Below are 17666 nucleotides of genomic sequence, written 5' to 3'. Positions count from 1 at the left end.
TATTAAAAGTAATCGAATTTCCTCTTTATCATTCCAACCTAACTTTCCTCGTATCAAAACCAGAGGTAAAATACAGATTTCGTACATGATCATAATTTGATTTAGTAACAACGCTAACTTCTCTTTCTCAGATTCATTGCTTTTAATGTTTTTGTACATCTTCAGGCAACTGTTCATACAGAGAATATGCTTTCATACAAAACAGTACGTTTTTGATGTATAAAAGATCAAGTAAAGGCTATTTTGAGAGATACTATTATCAATATTAAAGCTGAAAAAGAATTGAAAGAAACAATACAAGAAGAAAGTGGAACATATATATAATGAAAACTGCTCTACGCGTATTTCTTTATTATTTTAACATAGAGAAGTGTCAAAATAGAAGAAAAAATGGGTCAAAATTATGCCAATTGCCAAGAAGAATGCTACAAAGCATAGCATTTCTTATGATAAAACAGCCCACACAAAATAATTAAATCAAGAACGAAGCATAAAACACAAACAATTTATTGACAATAAAACAAGGGAAATAACAATAAAGGAAGCACAAACAATGATTTAAACTCTAGCTACAAGCAAACAATTCATTGACTCTGAAAAAGGCAAGAATGTCAAAGTGATCTTTAATAGAAAACACAGGTTCAAAGGAAACAAAATGATCTGGCACAAAAGGACAGAACAATATCAACACAACAAAAAACATAATTCTTGTTTAGAAAAAATAAATTGCGACATGTACACGCTAAAAACTCACCTATCTATTCACTTAAGGTCGCGGTTCTCTGCAAAACTTAAAACTATTGCCTTTTTCTTTTGTTTAAGTGAAATGATGTACTAAGATTGACGACAAATTTGAAAATTTGAAACTGTGAGGCTAACTTTTGTTTACTAGGAAGCAAGCCGTTTTCAACTCAAAAATAAGCGTGTAATAGGACTTTACATTTCACATGAACTCTGATGTATCCCATAAATGGAAAACGAATGGGTGTAAATGATGTAGACAAAAGAACAAGCAATGTTGCAATGCTGTACTTTGCCAGAAATAACAAAATCTGACAATAAGGTGCTTGTAATAATGTTTGGGAAAGTCTTCAACAACGACAGGCTAAATACACAAACTGAAACCTATTCCTCAGCAGTATTACCTCAAACCGTATAAAGTGAAAATGAGGGAACAAAGTCAAAGTTACCAGGAATTAAGCTGGCCAATCTGCTTGTACCCTTACCTATACGCTGGACCCCTGATTTATTATAAACTATTTTCTTTCTATTTGTTTTCGTTTTGTTTTATGATACATGTACGATACTGTTCGTTCCTTTTTGTTGGACCTTGTTTTCCATTCAGTTATTTTCTAAGTGGTAATGGTCGGCTTTTCCACGGGTCACATAGTGGTCACTTATCTCTGTTACTTTCATTTCTTCTCACATCCAGGCTTTGGAATGCTTTTAGCTCGCTAAGTTACCCCTGGCATACCAGGATCTCTGCACAAGTCTATTTGCTTGTTTTAAAGCCAATTGCCCTGTTTGATGTCAGCTAGATGTCTTTAAAGATTAACTCTGGCTTAACTCTAACCTACCGGAAGGTCCAGAAAGCGGAGGTTCTTTTTATTAAGGTATGTGCAATATTTTCAAGGATTAATAAGTGTCAGGGTCATGTTTTAATATGTTTTAGTCTGCACACACACACACACACACACACACACACACACACACACACACACACACACACACACACACACACACACACACACACACACACACACCCCTATTATTGCAACATACATACAACTGGCAACAGATGTTCGAATCATATTAGGCTTTTTTGTTTCACAGCCGACAGACGCGACCACCAAAGAAACAACCGTTTGTGTGACAACACCGATTTCTTTCAGGTTTTGAGCTTTATTTTCCGATACAACTGATATGCATTGTTTACCTTTTTTAACGGATACATTTTATAGACATAAGCTTTTGAATAAGACTTAAATGTTTCTTTTTTATAGCTTAAAAAATGTATAGATTTACAAGAAGTGTAGTTGTAAAATGGCGTATATGCCAAATCACTTTTGTTAGAGGTTTTGCGCTTAGTTAGTCATCAGCCTGAGTGCGCACGTAATGTAGGAAGCAAGAAGCAAAGTGCAAGTACAGGGAGGGGTAATCACGACCAAAGTGTTTGTATAAAGATGGCAACAGACGGAAGTTTCTAGACACAAAAAAAGGATTTCTGCATTACATGGCAATTTTGTTCACATTACTAGGGTCAGAGATTCACTTTATCAAACAACAAATATCCAATACAAATGATAATGACGATGGTGATGACGATAATGAAGATGGCTTTGCATTGCAGAATGAATAGGTCACAGTCTTGCCAAACAACACATATTCAATACAAATGGGATGATTAAAAACTGGGGCCAGTCAACGGCAGTTTCAAATATATCCAAAGAACCGTTCATTTCATCATTTCAAACATAAAGAACTGAGGCAATGTCGTCAGTTCTTTTTTGCAAAAGCAGTTGAATAATTTCAAACAGATGTCTCAGAATTTGAATTTACACAAATGTAACGCTTTAATGGTGAGCATTTCTGCGGTAACTGCATAAAATGTCAACCCTTTTTATTTACATCCAAAGCATAAACGTTCAAATGTTTCCTTTCATACTGATTAAAAGACTCGACCCTTAAAAATGTACCGTCTCTATGCAGATGGTTATTTAAAATTGTTACGCCACAACACAGAAATATCGTCTAAAAAGTGTACTAACATAATAAATGACACGTAAACTTTAATACGTTTCCTTAAATGTGCAAAAATTGGAAAAGCAGCTTTTGGTGCTAGGCTTGCAAACGAATTCAGAATGAGTTTACAAAATCGGGTCCCTCAAAAGCGCAAAAGTTAATTTAGCAGAAGGATACCTTCAAAAGGGCATTGGAATTTCAAAAGAAGGCACATTTTAAGAATAAACGCAGAACAAATCTGCAAAATTGGCATGAGCACGTGTTTGAACAGCGGATAAAATCTTGAAAAAGCGCAGAGATTTAAAAAAAAAAAATTAAAAAAAAGAGAACATTTTGAAAAGCGCGCAGATTTTAAAAGCGCATAAAGCCTCAAGAGCGTGCATGTGCGCATACTTGTGTGACTGGCCCCAGGGGTATGAAGGACTGTCCACGCAGTGACTGCAGCCAGGCAAGGGAGGCGGCAGCAGCAGAGTTAAAATTGGACGCCAACTCACCCACATGTTACTCACCATTTCCTTGTGGTTCGGGTAGTACGCCTGCTCGATAAGCGGAAAGGCATCACGACCGAGGCGTTTCTGAATTTGAATCATTTGAGCGAACTGAAAAAAAAGAAGACAAATACAGGCGGAAATTTAATGAGCTATTCTCTTAGCATTCCACGATTTGAATCAACTGAGCGAATTAAATGGATCATTACAGGAGCAAACTTAGTGAAGTGTTCTCTTTAACTATTTGTTTGTTTGTTTGTTTGTTTGCTTAACGCCCAGCCGACCACAAAGGGCCATATCAGGGCGGCTCTTTAACTATCATACACAATGTGTTGACCAAATGTAAAGGCATTTGTCCGAAATAAAACAAATCATACAATAATGCTGGGCTAAGATTTCACACAAATGTATCGACCTAGTTTATAGTTAAATTGCCCGCCTGCAGAAGATCTTTCAGAAAAAGCAGACTGTGCCATAGTACTGAATAAGATTGATAATCATGCCACATAATGCTGGACGATTTTTCATTTTTTCCCCTCTCCCCATCTCCCCCTCCTCCCAACCACTATATATATCAAGTGACCCGTCCTATACCATTTACACATACAATCAACTCTGACCACCCAAGGTGTGTCCAGTAAGTTGTGGGTGGAAGTGACGGAAGAGAGGCCGCCATACTGGAAGCCCAGTAGTAAGTTGCGCCAGTTTTTGTTTGCATCTTGACACCTTCCCCCCCCACCCACCACCACCATCCCCTGTTTACCACAAAAAATGCACAGGCACCACACAAGGCTTATACAGGAAGTTGTGTTGGTAGCACTCACGCAACTGACAGAAGGATTTCGTCGTAACGGAAGTAAAGTAGAAAGCGTGCACCAGTCCTTGCTACTCTCCCCCATCCCCACACAAACACAGCATGTATCACCACATACCATTTTACCATTTACACACAATCTTCACACGTACCACCCAAGGTTTGTCCAGGAAGTTGTATGTGGAACTGAGGCTGTTGATGGAAGGAATGCCGCCATATTGGAAGCCCAACAGCAAGTTTCGCCAGTCCTCGTTGGCGTCCCGCACGTGCTGGCGAATGAGCAAAAAGTCGGGCTTGAAAGATCTGTTGACACAAAGAAGAACAGGACGAATGAGCAGAAAGTCGGGTTTGAAAGATCTGTTGACACACACAAAAACAGGACGAATGAGCAGAAAGTCGGGCTTGAAAGATCGGTTGACACAAAGACAAACAGGGCGAATGAGCAGAAAGTCGGGCTTACGGATAAATGAATATTGAACGCAGAAGAAGAAGGATCTGTTGACACTGTGATAAACAGAGCGAATGAGCAGAAAGTCGGGCTTGAAGGATCTGTTGAAACAAAGACACTACAAGACGAAGAAGCAAAAAGTCGGGCTTGAAAGATCTGTTGACACAAAGAATACGAGGAAGAACGAGCAGAAAGTTGGGTTTAAAAGATCTGTTGACACAATGACAAACAGGACGAATGAGCAGAAAGTCGGGCCTAAAAGATCTGTTGATACAAAGACAAACAGGACAAAGCGCAGAAAGTCGAGCTTGAAAGATCTGTTGCCACACACAAAAACATGACCAATGAGCAAAACGTTGGGCTTAAAAGATCTGTTGACACAAAGACACACAGGGCAAATGAGCAGAAAGTTGGGCTTAAAGGATCTGTTGACACACAAAAACCCGGGACGAATGAGCAGAAAGTCGGGATTAAAAGATCTGCTGACACAATAACAATCAAGGCGAATGAGCAGAAAGTCGGGATTGAAAGATCTGTTGACACAATGACAATCAAGGCGAATGAGCAGAAAGTCGGGATTGAAAGATCTGTTGACACAATGACAATCAGGGCGAATGAGCAGAAAGTCGGGCATGAAAGATCTGCTTACACAATGACAATCAGGGCGAATGAGCAGAAAGTCGGGCTTGAAGGATCTGTTGACAACAACAAAAACCGAGACGAATGAGCAGAAAGTCGGGCTTGAAAGATCTGTTGACACAAAGAAGATAAGGAAGAATGAGCAGAAAGTTGGGTTTGAAAGATCTGTTGACACAATGACAATCAGGGCGAGTGAGCAGAAAGTCGGGCTTGAAAGATCTGTTGACACAATGACAAATACGACGAATGAGCAGAAAGTTGGGCTTGAAAGATCTGTTGACACAATGACAATCAGGGCGAATGAGCAGAAAGTCGGGCCTAAAAGATCTGTTGACACAAATAAAAACACGACGAATGAGCAGAAAGGCGGGCTTGAAAAACCTGTTGAAACAATGTCAAACATTACTAATGAGCAGAAAGTCGTGCCTAACAGATCTGTAGAGATAAAGAAAAACACGACGAATTAGAAATCCCATTAATAAGAAAGCTGAAAGACTAGGTCAACAACGAAAACAACGACAACAGCGTCAACAAACACATGTAAACAATGTGCTGCTTCGTCACTATGACTATGAGTTATCGCAATTCATGAGAGTTTATTTTCTCGCTCGTTGTTGTTGTCGTCGTTGTCGTTGTTGTTGTTGTTGTTGTTGTGTTGTTTCTGCTGCTGTTGCTGTTTCTGTAGGTTTTAGGTCAGAACCATTTACTGAAGACCCAGCGCGATTACTGTTTAATCTTTGTGCCAAGAAAGAACAGAAAATGAAGTAAAAGGTGTCGAAAAAATCAAAAGAGATTTAAGCAATTCCCGAATAATTTGTCTTTGGATAAAAGTGAAGAAACGCCATTACCAGGTATTTTTCTTTTAACCCATAATTCGCTAGAGGTAGTAACATCGCTTGGAACGATGAAACCAGCGGATTCAAACAGAATGTCTGCGCATTAAATATTGATTATAAAGGTTTATGTATCAAAGAGAATGTTTAAAACAAAAACATTATTCAGCAAGGGAAAATCGGGCACTATTAAGCCAATTTCGAGAAGAAGAAAAATGTGAAAAGTAATCTTCCAAGACCTCAACCTTCAATCTCAATTCCAGTCTGATAGAAGGGAAACCTAGCTGATTTCGTTTAGTCGTAAAAATACAGGGGTAATCCGTGTTCCATGCAACATTGATGACATTGGCAGGATTCAGCATGGCGCCGCTAATGCAACATAGCACCAGTGTTACTGGGTCTTGACTCTCTCTGCCACAGGCACAGAACAGAAGTTGGGTCGATATTAAAGAAAACGCACTGAAGAAACCGGTTTGGAGACGTTTACTGGCACATTTAACATTAAGATATCCAAGGAATATTCGCTGTGATCTTATTTAGACACACCTGCTATGGTTAAATCGAAAGCGCTCCGTTAGTATACGAATTAATCAAATCAATGTAAACAAAATAAAAACCAAAAAAGGGGGGAGGGGGAAGGGAACAGTCTCGTTGTGCAAGCTCTTCTGCTTTTGAGACCATATTCTGTTCATCGAATAATCTTGTTAGTGCTTGTTATCATCAATAACGCTAGCATACAAAACCCTTGGGAATGTAGGACCTAAAATCCGTAATCTAGCAAATGTAAGCAAAATTCAACGTTCTTAGAGGCACTAAAGAAGGACGTAAACAAAATTAAAAAAACAGTGCAGAAAGAAATCACAGTCAACAAAGATAACACGAACATAGCGTTTAAAATAAGAATGACCGAACGTTCAAGCACTAACGGATTTTAAGGTATTGCCAGTGTGTGAATTCAAGTTACTTCCCCTGCTTTGTGACGTCATTTTGCTTTATTTATTCAAGGTGTTACGCCTCTTACATGGAAACATAATTACAACCCCCCAAACCCAACTGTGTCGCTAATGAGGCGAACTGAGACCGTTGTTTGGCCGCCATACGTATCCCTTTAAGTTGTTGTCTATTTTAAAAAATAGATGTATGTTCTTCCCAACCACCCCCCCCCCCCCCCCACCCACCCCCCACCCCCCTCCAAAAAAAAAGTTGTTGATAATCATGCATTTCAGCTCTTGCATCAATCGATAATTCCCGACGTTTTCCTGGGTCCCGACACTTACTGGTACGTGCACCTGACTAAATATTGGGAAGATGTCGAGTTCCAAGTAATTATGCAACTTAGCGCTTGTGTCAATCGATTATGCTTGACGTTTTACCGGGCTCTGACACTTACTGGCACAGGCACGTGATACGAGTACACGTATGAAAAGATACACAGTTGTAGGTTTGCTTGTCTTTCTTCTTCTTCTTCTTCTTCTTCTTCTTCTTCTTCTTCTTCTTCTTCTTCTTCTTCTTCTTCTTCGTCTTCGTTCATGGGCTGAAACTCTCAAGTTCACTAATGTTTTTGCACGAGTGGGTTTTTACGTGCATGAACGCTTTTAACCCGCCATTCAGGCAGCCATACACCGCTTTCGGGGGAGGCATGCTGGGTATTTTTGTGTTTCTATAACCCACCATCTTCTGACATGAATTACAGGATCTTTTCCGTGCGCACTTGGTCTTGTGCTTTTGCGTGTACAAGAACCTTTATAATATTGAGGACCGAAAACTCCCATCAGGCTTTCATCTCCCAACCAGTAAGCGTTTACACTATCTTTTTGCCGTCGACGATTGTCGAGCTAAATGCCTCTAAGTGAATAACCAAAATCCACATTGTAAAAACGACAACGACTAAACAAAACTTGAAGTCTATTCTTGACCCTCTCTCCCTAAGTGAAATCGATGACGTCAAAAGCGAAACAAACTTAGAGGAGATATCACAATAAATTATGTCGTATAGTGAAACTTCTGTCACTTCTATAGTGGGTGTGTGTGTCCTGCGAGGGAATGTCACAGTGTTTCAAAAATGAAGTTTCTCTCGGTGACCTTGTCGAATCAGCAGTAGAAAATTACTCGTGAGGTCACCGCCAAGCTGGGCATGTGTCGGTATCGTATATGATTAAGCTGTACAACCTACTTGCAACAACTCTCGCGAGAGTTATGTGTGGCGCCTTCAGTGTCAAGTGCCTGTGGTTTTACGGACGGCAAGAAGCCCCTTGACGAACTATATGGCCTTGAAACTCACTTTGTGTGATTATCAGGTATCCATCGCTTACTCCAACTCGGACATTAGTTAATCTGGTTAATGTGCCCTGCGTATTGACCAGGGACACCTTTCCTTCTGAACTGTGGACCCTCTTATGCCCCGCTGATTTCGGATGAGCACTCCAGAGAACTATGCTTTGGTCAACGCCGGAATTTGCATGAGTGTCAGCAACAGAAAGACATGATGTATGGCTGGTTCAAACTTTTTTTGTTCAACTGAAGAGTTGCTGGGTGGCCCCGATTATGTTCTGTGTTTTTTTACTTCCTAAAAAAGTTAAATGGATTTCCAACAAGGTGAAATACGAATAGCTTGAAAGACGTAACGCTGAACCTTAGGATCAAAAGTCCAACTGAGTAAACGTCGCTTCCATTTGAATCGTACAGGGTGGTCCCTGAATGATGCCACACAAAAACACTGATGACTTCTACAAGTGCTCAGGAAATAACTTCATATTTGGTGCAGATTAATGTTGGTTTCTGCAGGATCATTTCCCCTAGTTTCCAGTCTGTATGTCAAACTGTCCCAAGGTTATCGTCTCTCCTAGATGTGTTCAAAATGATCCCCTTTGCATTCAGTTGCAGGCACACCGTAGTCCAGTTAATAATTATTGTGTCGACAAACATTGGCTGCAAAACCTCGCAACTGATTGTGCGCTCGCTATGATTACACGGACTAGAACTTTCTCGGATCGGATCTAGTTGATTAGCCACAACACGATGGCGATGCAATTTGACAACCGATCAACATTCACGGCACCAACTGTTCATTACTTGTGTGGACAAATGCATCGAATCGTGTGGCTTATTTTGTGTCAACCAACATTAGCTGTTAAACCGTAGAATAACAGACGAATGTTGATTCAGTCACGATTTTCACAAGCAACGCCTCTAAAAATATGAGTAGGCTTTTGTCTGTTCAGTAATTGGTCCAAATCAGTCAATCAAATTTGCATTGATTATATGAACTAGTATTTTGATGAACTTAGTGTAAGTGCTCCAACACAATGAATGTAATATGGTACGATAACAAGATTGGTTGTTTTTTTTTGTGCATTTTTGTGCAAGTAGAATGCTGATGCTGTGTTAGTGCTGATGAATACCAGCTGCTGAAGATAAAAACAGAATAAATGCATAAGATAGTGGAGTGATCTAGTAGCTCATTTAATAGAGAACAAACTTGTGACCCTCGGGCCACAAGTTTCAATCAAGATCGGGACGGACAGGAATCTATTTTCTGTGATGACTCAGAGACGGTATCAATGCCCTACTCCCGTGTCACCGCCGCGGTCATTCTGCCAAACGCACAGTCGGCTGATTACACCACACCTGTTGGTGTTGCTGTTAGCTTTCTGCTGGGAGGAAGTGACCCGAATTTCCAAGCCATTGGATGACAGAGAAGTGATAATGGAAAACATTGTATTTATAGGGCTCTCTGGCGTCTCTGTTACACTTGGGGATGACCTGCCGCCGTAACCTTTGGTACCACCAAACTATGTTTTCTCTTTATCGTTCTTTCTGTTGCCTCTCATAGAAAAGGACAATCTGACGCCGTATTGTTTGGTTTCCACAAACTAGTGGCACGTGCCTATGTCTGTAAGGACAGCAAAATATCCCTTGACACTAACCCCATGTGACTGCAAGCTATCCATCGCGTTACGTTAGCTCGGACATTAGTCAGTCTACTTGATGTTGCCATAGATACTGTCATGGGACACTTTTGATCCTGACTTTTAACCCTTTCATTCTTTCATGTGATTGGTGCAAAAGGTACCGCAAGCTTTCAGAGCAGCAACTGAAGAAGGTTACTGGTAACAAACTGAACAAGAAAAACATCATGAAGGAATAACAGCAAGAGAGTAAAAAGTAAAATGCACATATCTGTAGGTGGGGGGGGGCAGAGGTGAATGCGTGTGTTCGTATGTGTGTGTGTGTGTGTGTGTGTGTGTGTGTGTGTGTGCGTGCGTGCGTGCGTGCGTGTGTGTGTGTGTGTGTGTGTGTGTGTGTGTGTGTGTGAGTGTGTGTGTGTTTACCTGACGACTTTGGTACCATTTCTGTTGACCTGAATATCCACCATGGTACCGCTGTCTGAGTAGGCTGCTAAGTTGATCTCCGAGAACTCTGCCTGCAATCAACCAATCAATCAGCCAATAAGTTAATCAATTAGTCAAGCAAGAAAGCAAGAAATAGACAGATCGGTCAATCAATACCCGATCTATTATCTATCTAGCCACCCATCCAACCATCAATCATTCAAATCAAACAATCAACAGAACAGACAAACTGCCAATACCTCTTCCGACCAATTCCTAATTATTTGTTTGTCTCTTTCATCCAAGTATTATTCCGACTCTTATGATACACTATTCCAAAGCAGTTCATTCAATCATTTACCCATCTCACAAAAAACTTCTTTGATCAGGTTCGTACGTAGGATCCAACACAAAATACCACATCACCTTCCGGACTTTGTAGTTATCAGTTATTGCGAGTTCGTGACAGACGTGACAAAGCGCATGATTTTATTGAATACTCTTTGTTATTCTGATGGAGGTCAAGGAAGTTCTTTCTTCTTAGGCTATAATGGACAATTCTTTTCGTTTTAGTATAAATTGACAAAGACGTACGGCGCTCATTTGTAATCGATTTCCCCCTCTGTTTGTTGATTAAATCTGTCACGCACCAGCTATGCGTGACAGCAGGATAAATGTAGTTGGGTTTCAAACAGTCTGACAACGAAATCGAACATTTTTTTTTGTACCGCCTCCACCCCCCAAAAAAACTCTCTCTCTCTCTCTCTCTCTCTCTCTCTCTCTCTCTCTCTCTCTCTCTCTCTCTCTCTCGCTCTCTCTCTCTCTCTCTCTCTCTCTCTCTCTCTCTCTCTCTCTCTCTCTCTCTCTCTCTCTCTCTCTCTCTCTCTCTCTCTCTACCATTTGAGGCTCAGAAACCGAGTTACTCTTCAAATTCTCATCAGCTTTGGGTGGTTTCTTTTGGTCTCTTTCAGCTGAGTGCTTTTAAGGCGAGACTAGCAGCCAAGCAGTTAAGTGGGGCTGGAATTGAATTCCACCCAAATCGCAATCCTTCATCGTCCCGTACAGTCCTATTCTACTAATCGATACTTGTTACAGGAGCCCGTGTACATAAGCGGGGAGGATTTTAAAGGTACGGTGTACTGTTTACCGTTTAGTCAGAGTCAAAAAGACTTTGACGCAGGGTGTTTTGGTGTTGTCAACCAAAACCGCGGTCTACTGAGATGGTAGTGAATTTGGCTTTGCTGTTATTGTTTATTGTGGGAATATTTTTCTTAGTATGATGGTACATGTGGTGAATAATAGGCAGAAACACAGACAGACAGAAAGACAGACAGAAACTCCTCCCCCCCCACACACACACACACAAACGCGCACACACACACACACACACACACACACACACACACACACACACACGACCAAGTCCCACCTCCACTCAGTCTTTTGATACTCTAACTTTATTTTTTTTTAAATGGTTAGAGATATCAGCAACAATTGCATCTTTAACATTCAAATAAGGGATCCAAATAGCCTGCAGTCAGCAAGGAGAGATTCCCGGGCATTGATTGTGCAACGTACAAGATGATGGGAAACCCGAAGTTCTGTTCATAAACCGCTTAACTCGTTTTTCCATTATTGTCTAAAACTCTGCATGAAATAGAGTTCGTGTAGGCAGGGAACCGAGTGTCCATCAACCCATTCCAACCCAATATATCTCTATAACCTGTACCCGTGTTTATGTAGCCAGAAACGTTTGTAACGGAAGTGGTTTTATACTCTTTTTGACGCACTCAGCCATGAAGTTTTGTAACGGAAGTAAAAGACTCACGCTCTTTTCGTAGATCTATGTGCCCGTTAGTTTTTTAGCGAAAATAGTTTTGGCTGTTATCAGACACGCTTGTCCGATTTTTTGGTGTTTACTTTTTTTGGCGAGAGGGGGTGGGGGGCTTTGAAGTGGTTCTAATTTCTGAATATGCAGAGTTTCCTTCTTTTCTCTTCTTTTTGGTTAGCGTTCATCTCTATGCTGTTTTAACAACGTTACAAAAATGCACACAATGTCAAACGTTATCGCACACACTAAACAATCACACAAAGTAGCCAGCATGTCCGACGATAACTTGAAAACCTGACACCAAACAAAAGACGCCGTTTACAACGAATAACCAGGATTTTGTGACAATGCAACACGTATCGATCATATTCCCAACAAATCTCTTCCACCGTCATACCATCGATCTTCACGAAATTGCAAAGCCAGCTTCTTATTGAAAAGTAAAATGCCGGAGGCAGTAGTCGATGTGAAGCCATTTGAGAGTGATTCTGGCTGTAACTCTTTTTCATTTTCCGTTGAGAGTCTTGTTTCAAAGGTTTTAAACACGAGGTGGTGGGGAGTTTAGAGGGGGGGGGGTGGAGAGAGGTTAGAAGGTGGGTGGGTTGGGACGTCTTCCGACTGAAATAGAATTGACATCAATGGCATTCTTAAAGGCACAGTCATTCCCGCGTTAAAGATTCGGCCCACCATTTTAGATCCGGCCGGGGTTTTACATAGGATAAGGTCTTTTTTTTTCACCCTTAGACAAAATCCAATTATCAGCAGCCTGGATGGTTTCTGTTCAAAGTGGAAAGGTTTTTTTTTATGGAATGATCTTGGAAAAAAAGGACAAGGTGACCCTTTAAGAAATTAAATCATTAAAAAAAATCTAACCCTTCACAGAAAGCAAAGATGCCGTTGATTGTTGGCTTGTGTCCAAGTGGGGGGAATGGTCTTATCCCTTAGACTAGACTAGCCAGATCTGATATGATGAGTTCAAGCGCCTACATAGGAGGACTATGCCTATACACTGTCATGCGCTCCATGGGGTACGTCAATGCGAAGCCGTCTATAAGAGTGCTTCTGTCTTTTTCATCTCCCGTTGAGAGTGCTCTTACCCAGGTTTTAAACACAAGGTAAAGAGACGGGGAAAAGATACAGAGAAAGAGAGAGAGGGGGGGGGGGGGTGAGATAGAGATAAAGAGAGGGGGGAGAGAGAGAGAGAGAGCAAGAGAGAGAGAGAGAGAGAGAGAGGGGGGTGAACATTTGTTTAGGGTGTGGGATGACATTGTCTGCCGACCTAGGTAGCTTTTGTATTAATGGAATTCCGGACTACACGGATCCTATTCCCATCATCCACCCACTCATCTCTTTCTCCCTTCCGTCTTTATTCCAACTCTCTCTCTCTCTCTTTCTATCTCTCTCTCTGAACATCTCTCTCTCTCTCTCTCTCTCTATGTCTCTCTCTTTATATCTCTCTTCTCTCTCTCTTTCTCTCTCTCTCTCTCTCTCTCTCTCTCTCTCTCTCTCTCTCTCTCTCTCTCTCTCTCTCTCTCTCTCTCTCTTTCTCTTTCTCTCTTAGTCTCGGATGATTTATTGTAATTGTCCAATCGGCCTTCAAATGAAAGAGGAAGAGAAAAAGAGAGAGAGAGATATATATACGAGATTTACAGAAATAACAGAAATATATATATACGAGATTTACAGAAATAACAGAAAAAAAGTAATCCGGCAGACAACAGAATCAAATAAAATATGATAATATTAATTGCTGACAAAGACACAGCGCAGAAAAAAGAATCCATTTAATCCAACAACCTTCTTTAGTGTTTATATAATTACCCGGGGAAAAAAATTGTTAATCACACGCCACACAACGTCCTTAAATTGTCCACAGACCTCCTTTTGCCATCGTGATCAAAGTTGTTTATCATATCTGCAAAACCTGCAGGCTAGCTTTGCGCGTCCGACTGTCTGCCGATCGCAAAGGGCAAATCAGTCGTAGCTCACAGTTCTACGAGAACTTTACAACGTGCATGCTGGTCTTGTTCGCGATAGCACCGCTCTGGCACCAGTCAATGTGGGGAAGATTTCATGCAAATGGTTCTTTCTCACGGGACAATTCTAAGCCTTTGCTGTCAGGATCGAAGCTGCGCTGGCGTTGGCTTTTCTTTGCGGTGAAAGCGAACTTTTTTTGTGTTTTTTTTTGTTTTTTGCAAGCGTTGTTGGGTAGTGGCTGGTAATCTGGTGGGGGATCTTTTTAATCTGTTGATTGGTTGGGTAGTTTGGTGTGTTGGTTGGTGTGTTGGCTGATTTGTGGGTGTGTTGGTTGGCAGGTTGCTTGGTCCCATTGTTAGTTTAACGAAAGAACGAGCAAGAGTGAGTGGTTGTGACAGTGAGGAGTTTTATTTTTTCTTCGTGGTAAAAAAAAATCCCATTAAGACACATGAAAGAAGTGTATAACTTTTAGATAAAAAAAGCTGTTTAGCTTTCAACTGAAGACATGTTGTTAGTTCTTACCTTGATCTTTCGTGGGCAAATAACACTTTCTTTTACTCTCTGTGAAATGTATCTTTGGACATCAAATGAAATGATCAGCAATGAGACCAACAATAGCGTGGCAGGGAATATTATCTTTTTTCGGAAACATTTGTGTTTAAAAAGTAAGCTATGTTTTCTGCAGGAAATAATTCCAAAATCAAAACAGGCGAGTGGGAGTAGCAAAGCAAGAAAATCAAAGATACCGTCGAACCTGCCCTGGCGACCACCTCTCGATAACGTCCACCTGCCCTCAACGACCACCCCAAAGAAACCCTGACATTGTCGTTGAAACCGGAAAGGATGTCTGTTTACCATGTAAGCAATTTTCTTTCCACTGGGAATATTTCCAAAGTTTGTACAGGCGAGAGGGCCTAGCAAATCAAGAAGTGAAACCACATTAATTTCCATTTTTCAGAAGTTATTTTTCCCTCAAAGCTTCAAACCTTTTGTCAAAAATATATCACTATCCGTCACCTGGAAAATATTCGTGTGAGCTCCAATTTTCAACAAAATCAACCAGTCGGCACTTGCGCTTTTTTCCCCTCCTTTTCTTTATGCGTGAAAAGGGTCAGTGGAAGGTATTCAGGATGAGTGAGATGACACATAACTTAGTTTGAACCTTAAAAAAGAGAAAAATTGGAGTAATATCTCAAAATGAATGGATGATCATAGCACATGTACAATTTGTGAAGGCCTGTTGATGCTTTCCTCTGGGTAATTGTTACTCTTCTCAGTGTACTGTAGAAAAAGATTGTTTCTCAAAAGTTCTGCTAAAGACTAGCGAGCTGTTGGTTTTTATCCCCGCGTTTTTGAACTGTAGGGTTGTGCGTTTCTTTTGTCAGATACTGTACTGTACATACGGTTGTCGTGGTTGGCAACGAAACACATACGCAAGCACGCACACTCAAACGACTCCAAAACTCCCCCTCCTGGCTCTCTCTCTCTCTCTCTCTCTCTCTCTCTCTCTCTCTCTCTCTCTCTCTCTCTCTCTCTCTCTCTCTCTCTCTCTCTGTTCGCTCTCTCCTTTGCCTCCTCCCTCTGTATCTCTGTACGTCTCTCGCCCTGTCTCTCCGTCTTTTTTCTGCCTGTCTGTCTGTCTGTCTTTCTTTCTATATTTGTCTATCTATTCGTCTGTCTGTCTGTCTTTCCGTCTTTGTCTGTCTGTCTCTGTCTGTCTGTCTCTGTCTGTCTGTCTGTCTCTGTCTGTCTGTCTGTCTCTGTCTGTCTATGTCTCTGTCTGTCTGTCTGTCTGTCTGTCTCTCTCTCTCTCTCTCTCTCTCAGTTTCCACTAACAAGATTGAGAAGCCCCATAAGCCCCTGGCTGTAGGAGAAAGCTGTGCTACATAAACCGATCAATGAACAGTGAAATTTGCTCAGGACCCACATTGCAACGGTATATTGCTGAAGCTACCTCCCTATCAAGTCTCGTTCATCTTAGAGAGAGAGAGAGAGAGACAGACAGATAGACAGAGAGGCAGGCAGACAGACAGACAGACAGAGACAGAAAGAGAAAGACAGACAAACAGAACGAAAGACAGACAGACAGACACAGAGAGATTGAAACAGGGATAAGAAATGGAGAGAGAGAGAGAGACAGACAGAGACAGAGAGAGACAGACAGAGACAGAGAAAGAGAGAGAGAGGGAGAGAGAGAAAGAGAGAGAAAGAGAGAGAGGGAGAGAGAGAGACAAAGACATGCAGAGACCAAGAGAGAAACATACAGAAAGAGAGAGACAGCGAAATAAAAAGGAAAATAGAGAAAGGGGGGGGGGGGGGGGGGGGATCAGACAGACAGCAAGAACAAACGACAAAAGATAAAAAGAGTGATGGGGTTTGGACTGCTTGTCCTACGTTAGACAATGGATCAAGGGAGACACGATGATGCGTAGAACGGGAGGGAGACAGGGGAGTGGGGGAGGGGGGGGGGATCATCAAAAAGCCTGGTGGTAGATCGCGAGAGAAAAAAAGGCATGCCGCACACCGAGTTGCTCTTCTGCTATCTTTTAGCCGTGGTATCGATTCGCAGAACGCGACGCAAGCTACCACAATCTGGCCCGGAAGCAATCACAACACCCGCTCCCTGCACATCGCAGTCGGGAAATAAGAGCTAGGGGCCCGAGGGAGGAGGGCAAAAATACGTTCGATCGAACCTTTGTGTCTCTACACATTGTCAGAGGCACAGTGGAACGCTCCTTTTAAGACCCCCCTCGGACGGGCGCTGTGGCGGGGTGGTAAGACGTCGGCCTCTTAATCGGAAGGTCGAGGGTTCGAATCCCGGCCGCGGCCGCCTGGTGGGTTAAGTGTGGAGATTTTTCCGATCTCCCAGGTCAACTTATGTGCAGACCTGCTTAGTGGCTTAGGCTATCCCCCTTCGTGTGTACACGCAAGCACAAGACCAAGTGCGCACGGAAAAGATCCTGTAATACATGTCAGAGTTCGGTGGGTTATAGAAACACGAAAATACCCAGCATGCTTCCTCCGAAAGCGGCGTATGGCTGCCTAAATGGCGGGGGTAAAAACGGTCATACACGTAAAATTCCACTCGTGCAGAAACACGTGTGTGCGTGGGAGTCTAAGCCCATGAACGAAGAAGAAGAAGAAGAAGAAGAAGAAGAAGAAGAAGAAGAAGAAGAAGACCCCCCTCGCATCCCACTCCATCTCCCAATCGCTCCACCCCTGTTGTAAAACCTCCCCTCTTTTAAGGCCCTAGTTTTTTTCCTTTAAAATAATAGGCAATTTCTCCTCCTTTCTTAAGACACCTCGGACCTTTTTCCGTTTTAAGACAACCTCCACCCCACCCCCACCCCTCCCCCCACCCACCCTTTTTTTTAAGACCTTAGTTTTTTTTTTCTCTCAGATGTTCTTTTCATCATGTCTGTACATTTACCTCCCTTTAAGGCCTGATTTTCTCTGATTGTTGGATGTCTTAAAAAGGGGCTGTACGTCCACTGTCGCAAACAAACGCTGAGGGAGTTGCCAACTGTGTAAGTGTAGCTGGGAGGTGATATGGGTTGAAAAAT

General features: G+C 41.8%; 1 protein-coding gene across 1 annotated transcript in view; it reads right to left on the bottom strand.

Annotated features, from left to right (window-relative positions):
- LOC138964425 (synapsin-like) overlaps positions 1–17666 on the bottom strand; it is a 130814-nt gene that overhangs the window by 17631 nt on the left and 95517 nt on the right. The window contains exons 5-7 of the mRNA XM_070336381.1: positions 10296–10387; positions 4197–4347; positions 3252–3341 (exon numbers count right to left, since the gene is read on the bottom strand). Coding sequence (XP_070192482.1) covers positions 3252–3341; positions 4197–4347; positions 10296–10387 — 333 coding nt within the window. The remainder of the gene's footprint in view (positions 1–3251; positions 3342–4196; positions 4348–10295; positions 10388–17666) is intronic.

Source organism: Littorina saxatilis, linkage group LG4, assembly GCF_037325665.1.
Source record: "Littorina saxatilis isolate snail1 linkage group LG4, US_GU_Lsax_2.0, whole genome shotgun sequence".
In the NCBI taxonomy this organism is placed as follows: domain Eukaryota; kingdom Metazoa; phylum Mollusca; class Gastropoda; order Littorinimorpha; family Littorinidae; genus Littorina; species Littorina saxatilis.
This window is presented reverse-complemented; position numbering and strand designations above follow the sequence as displayed.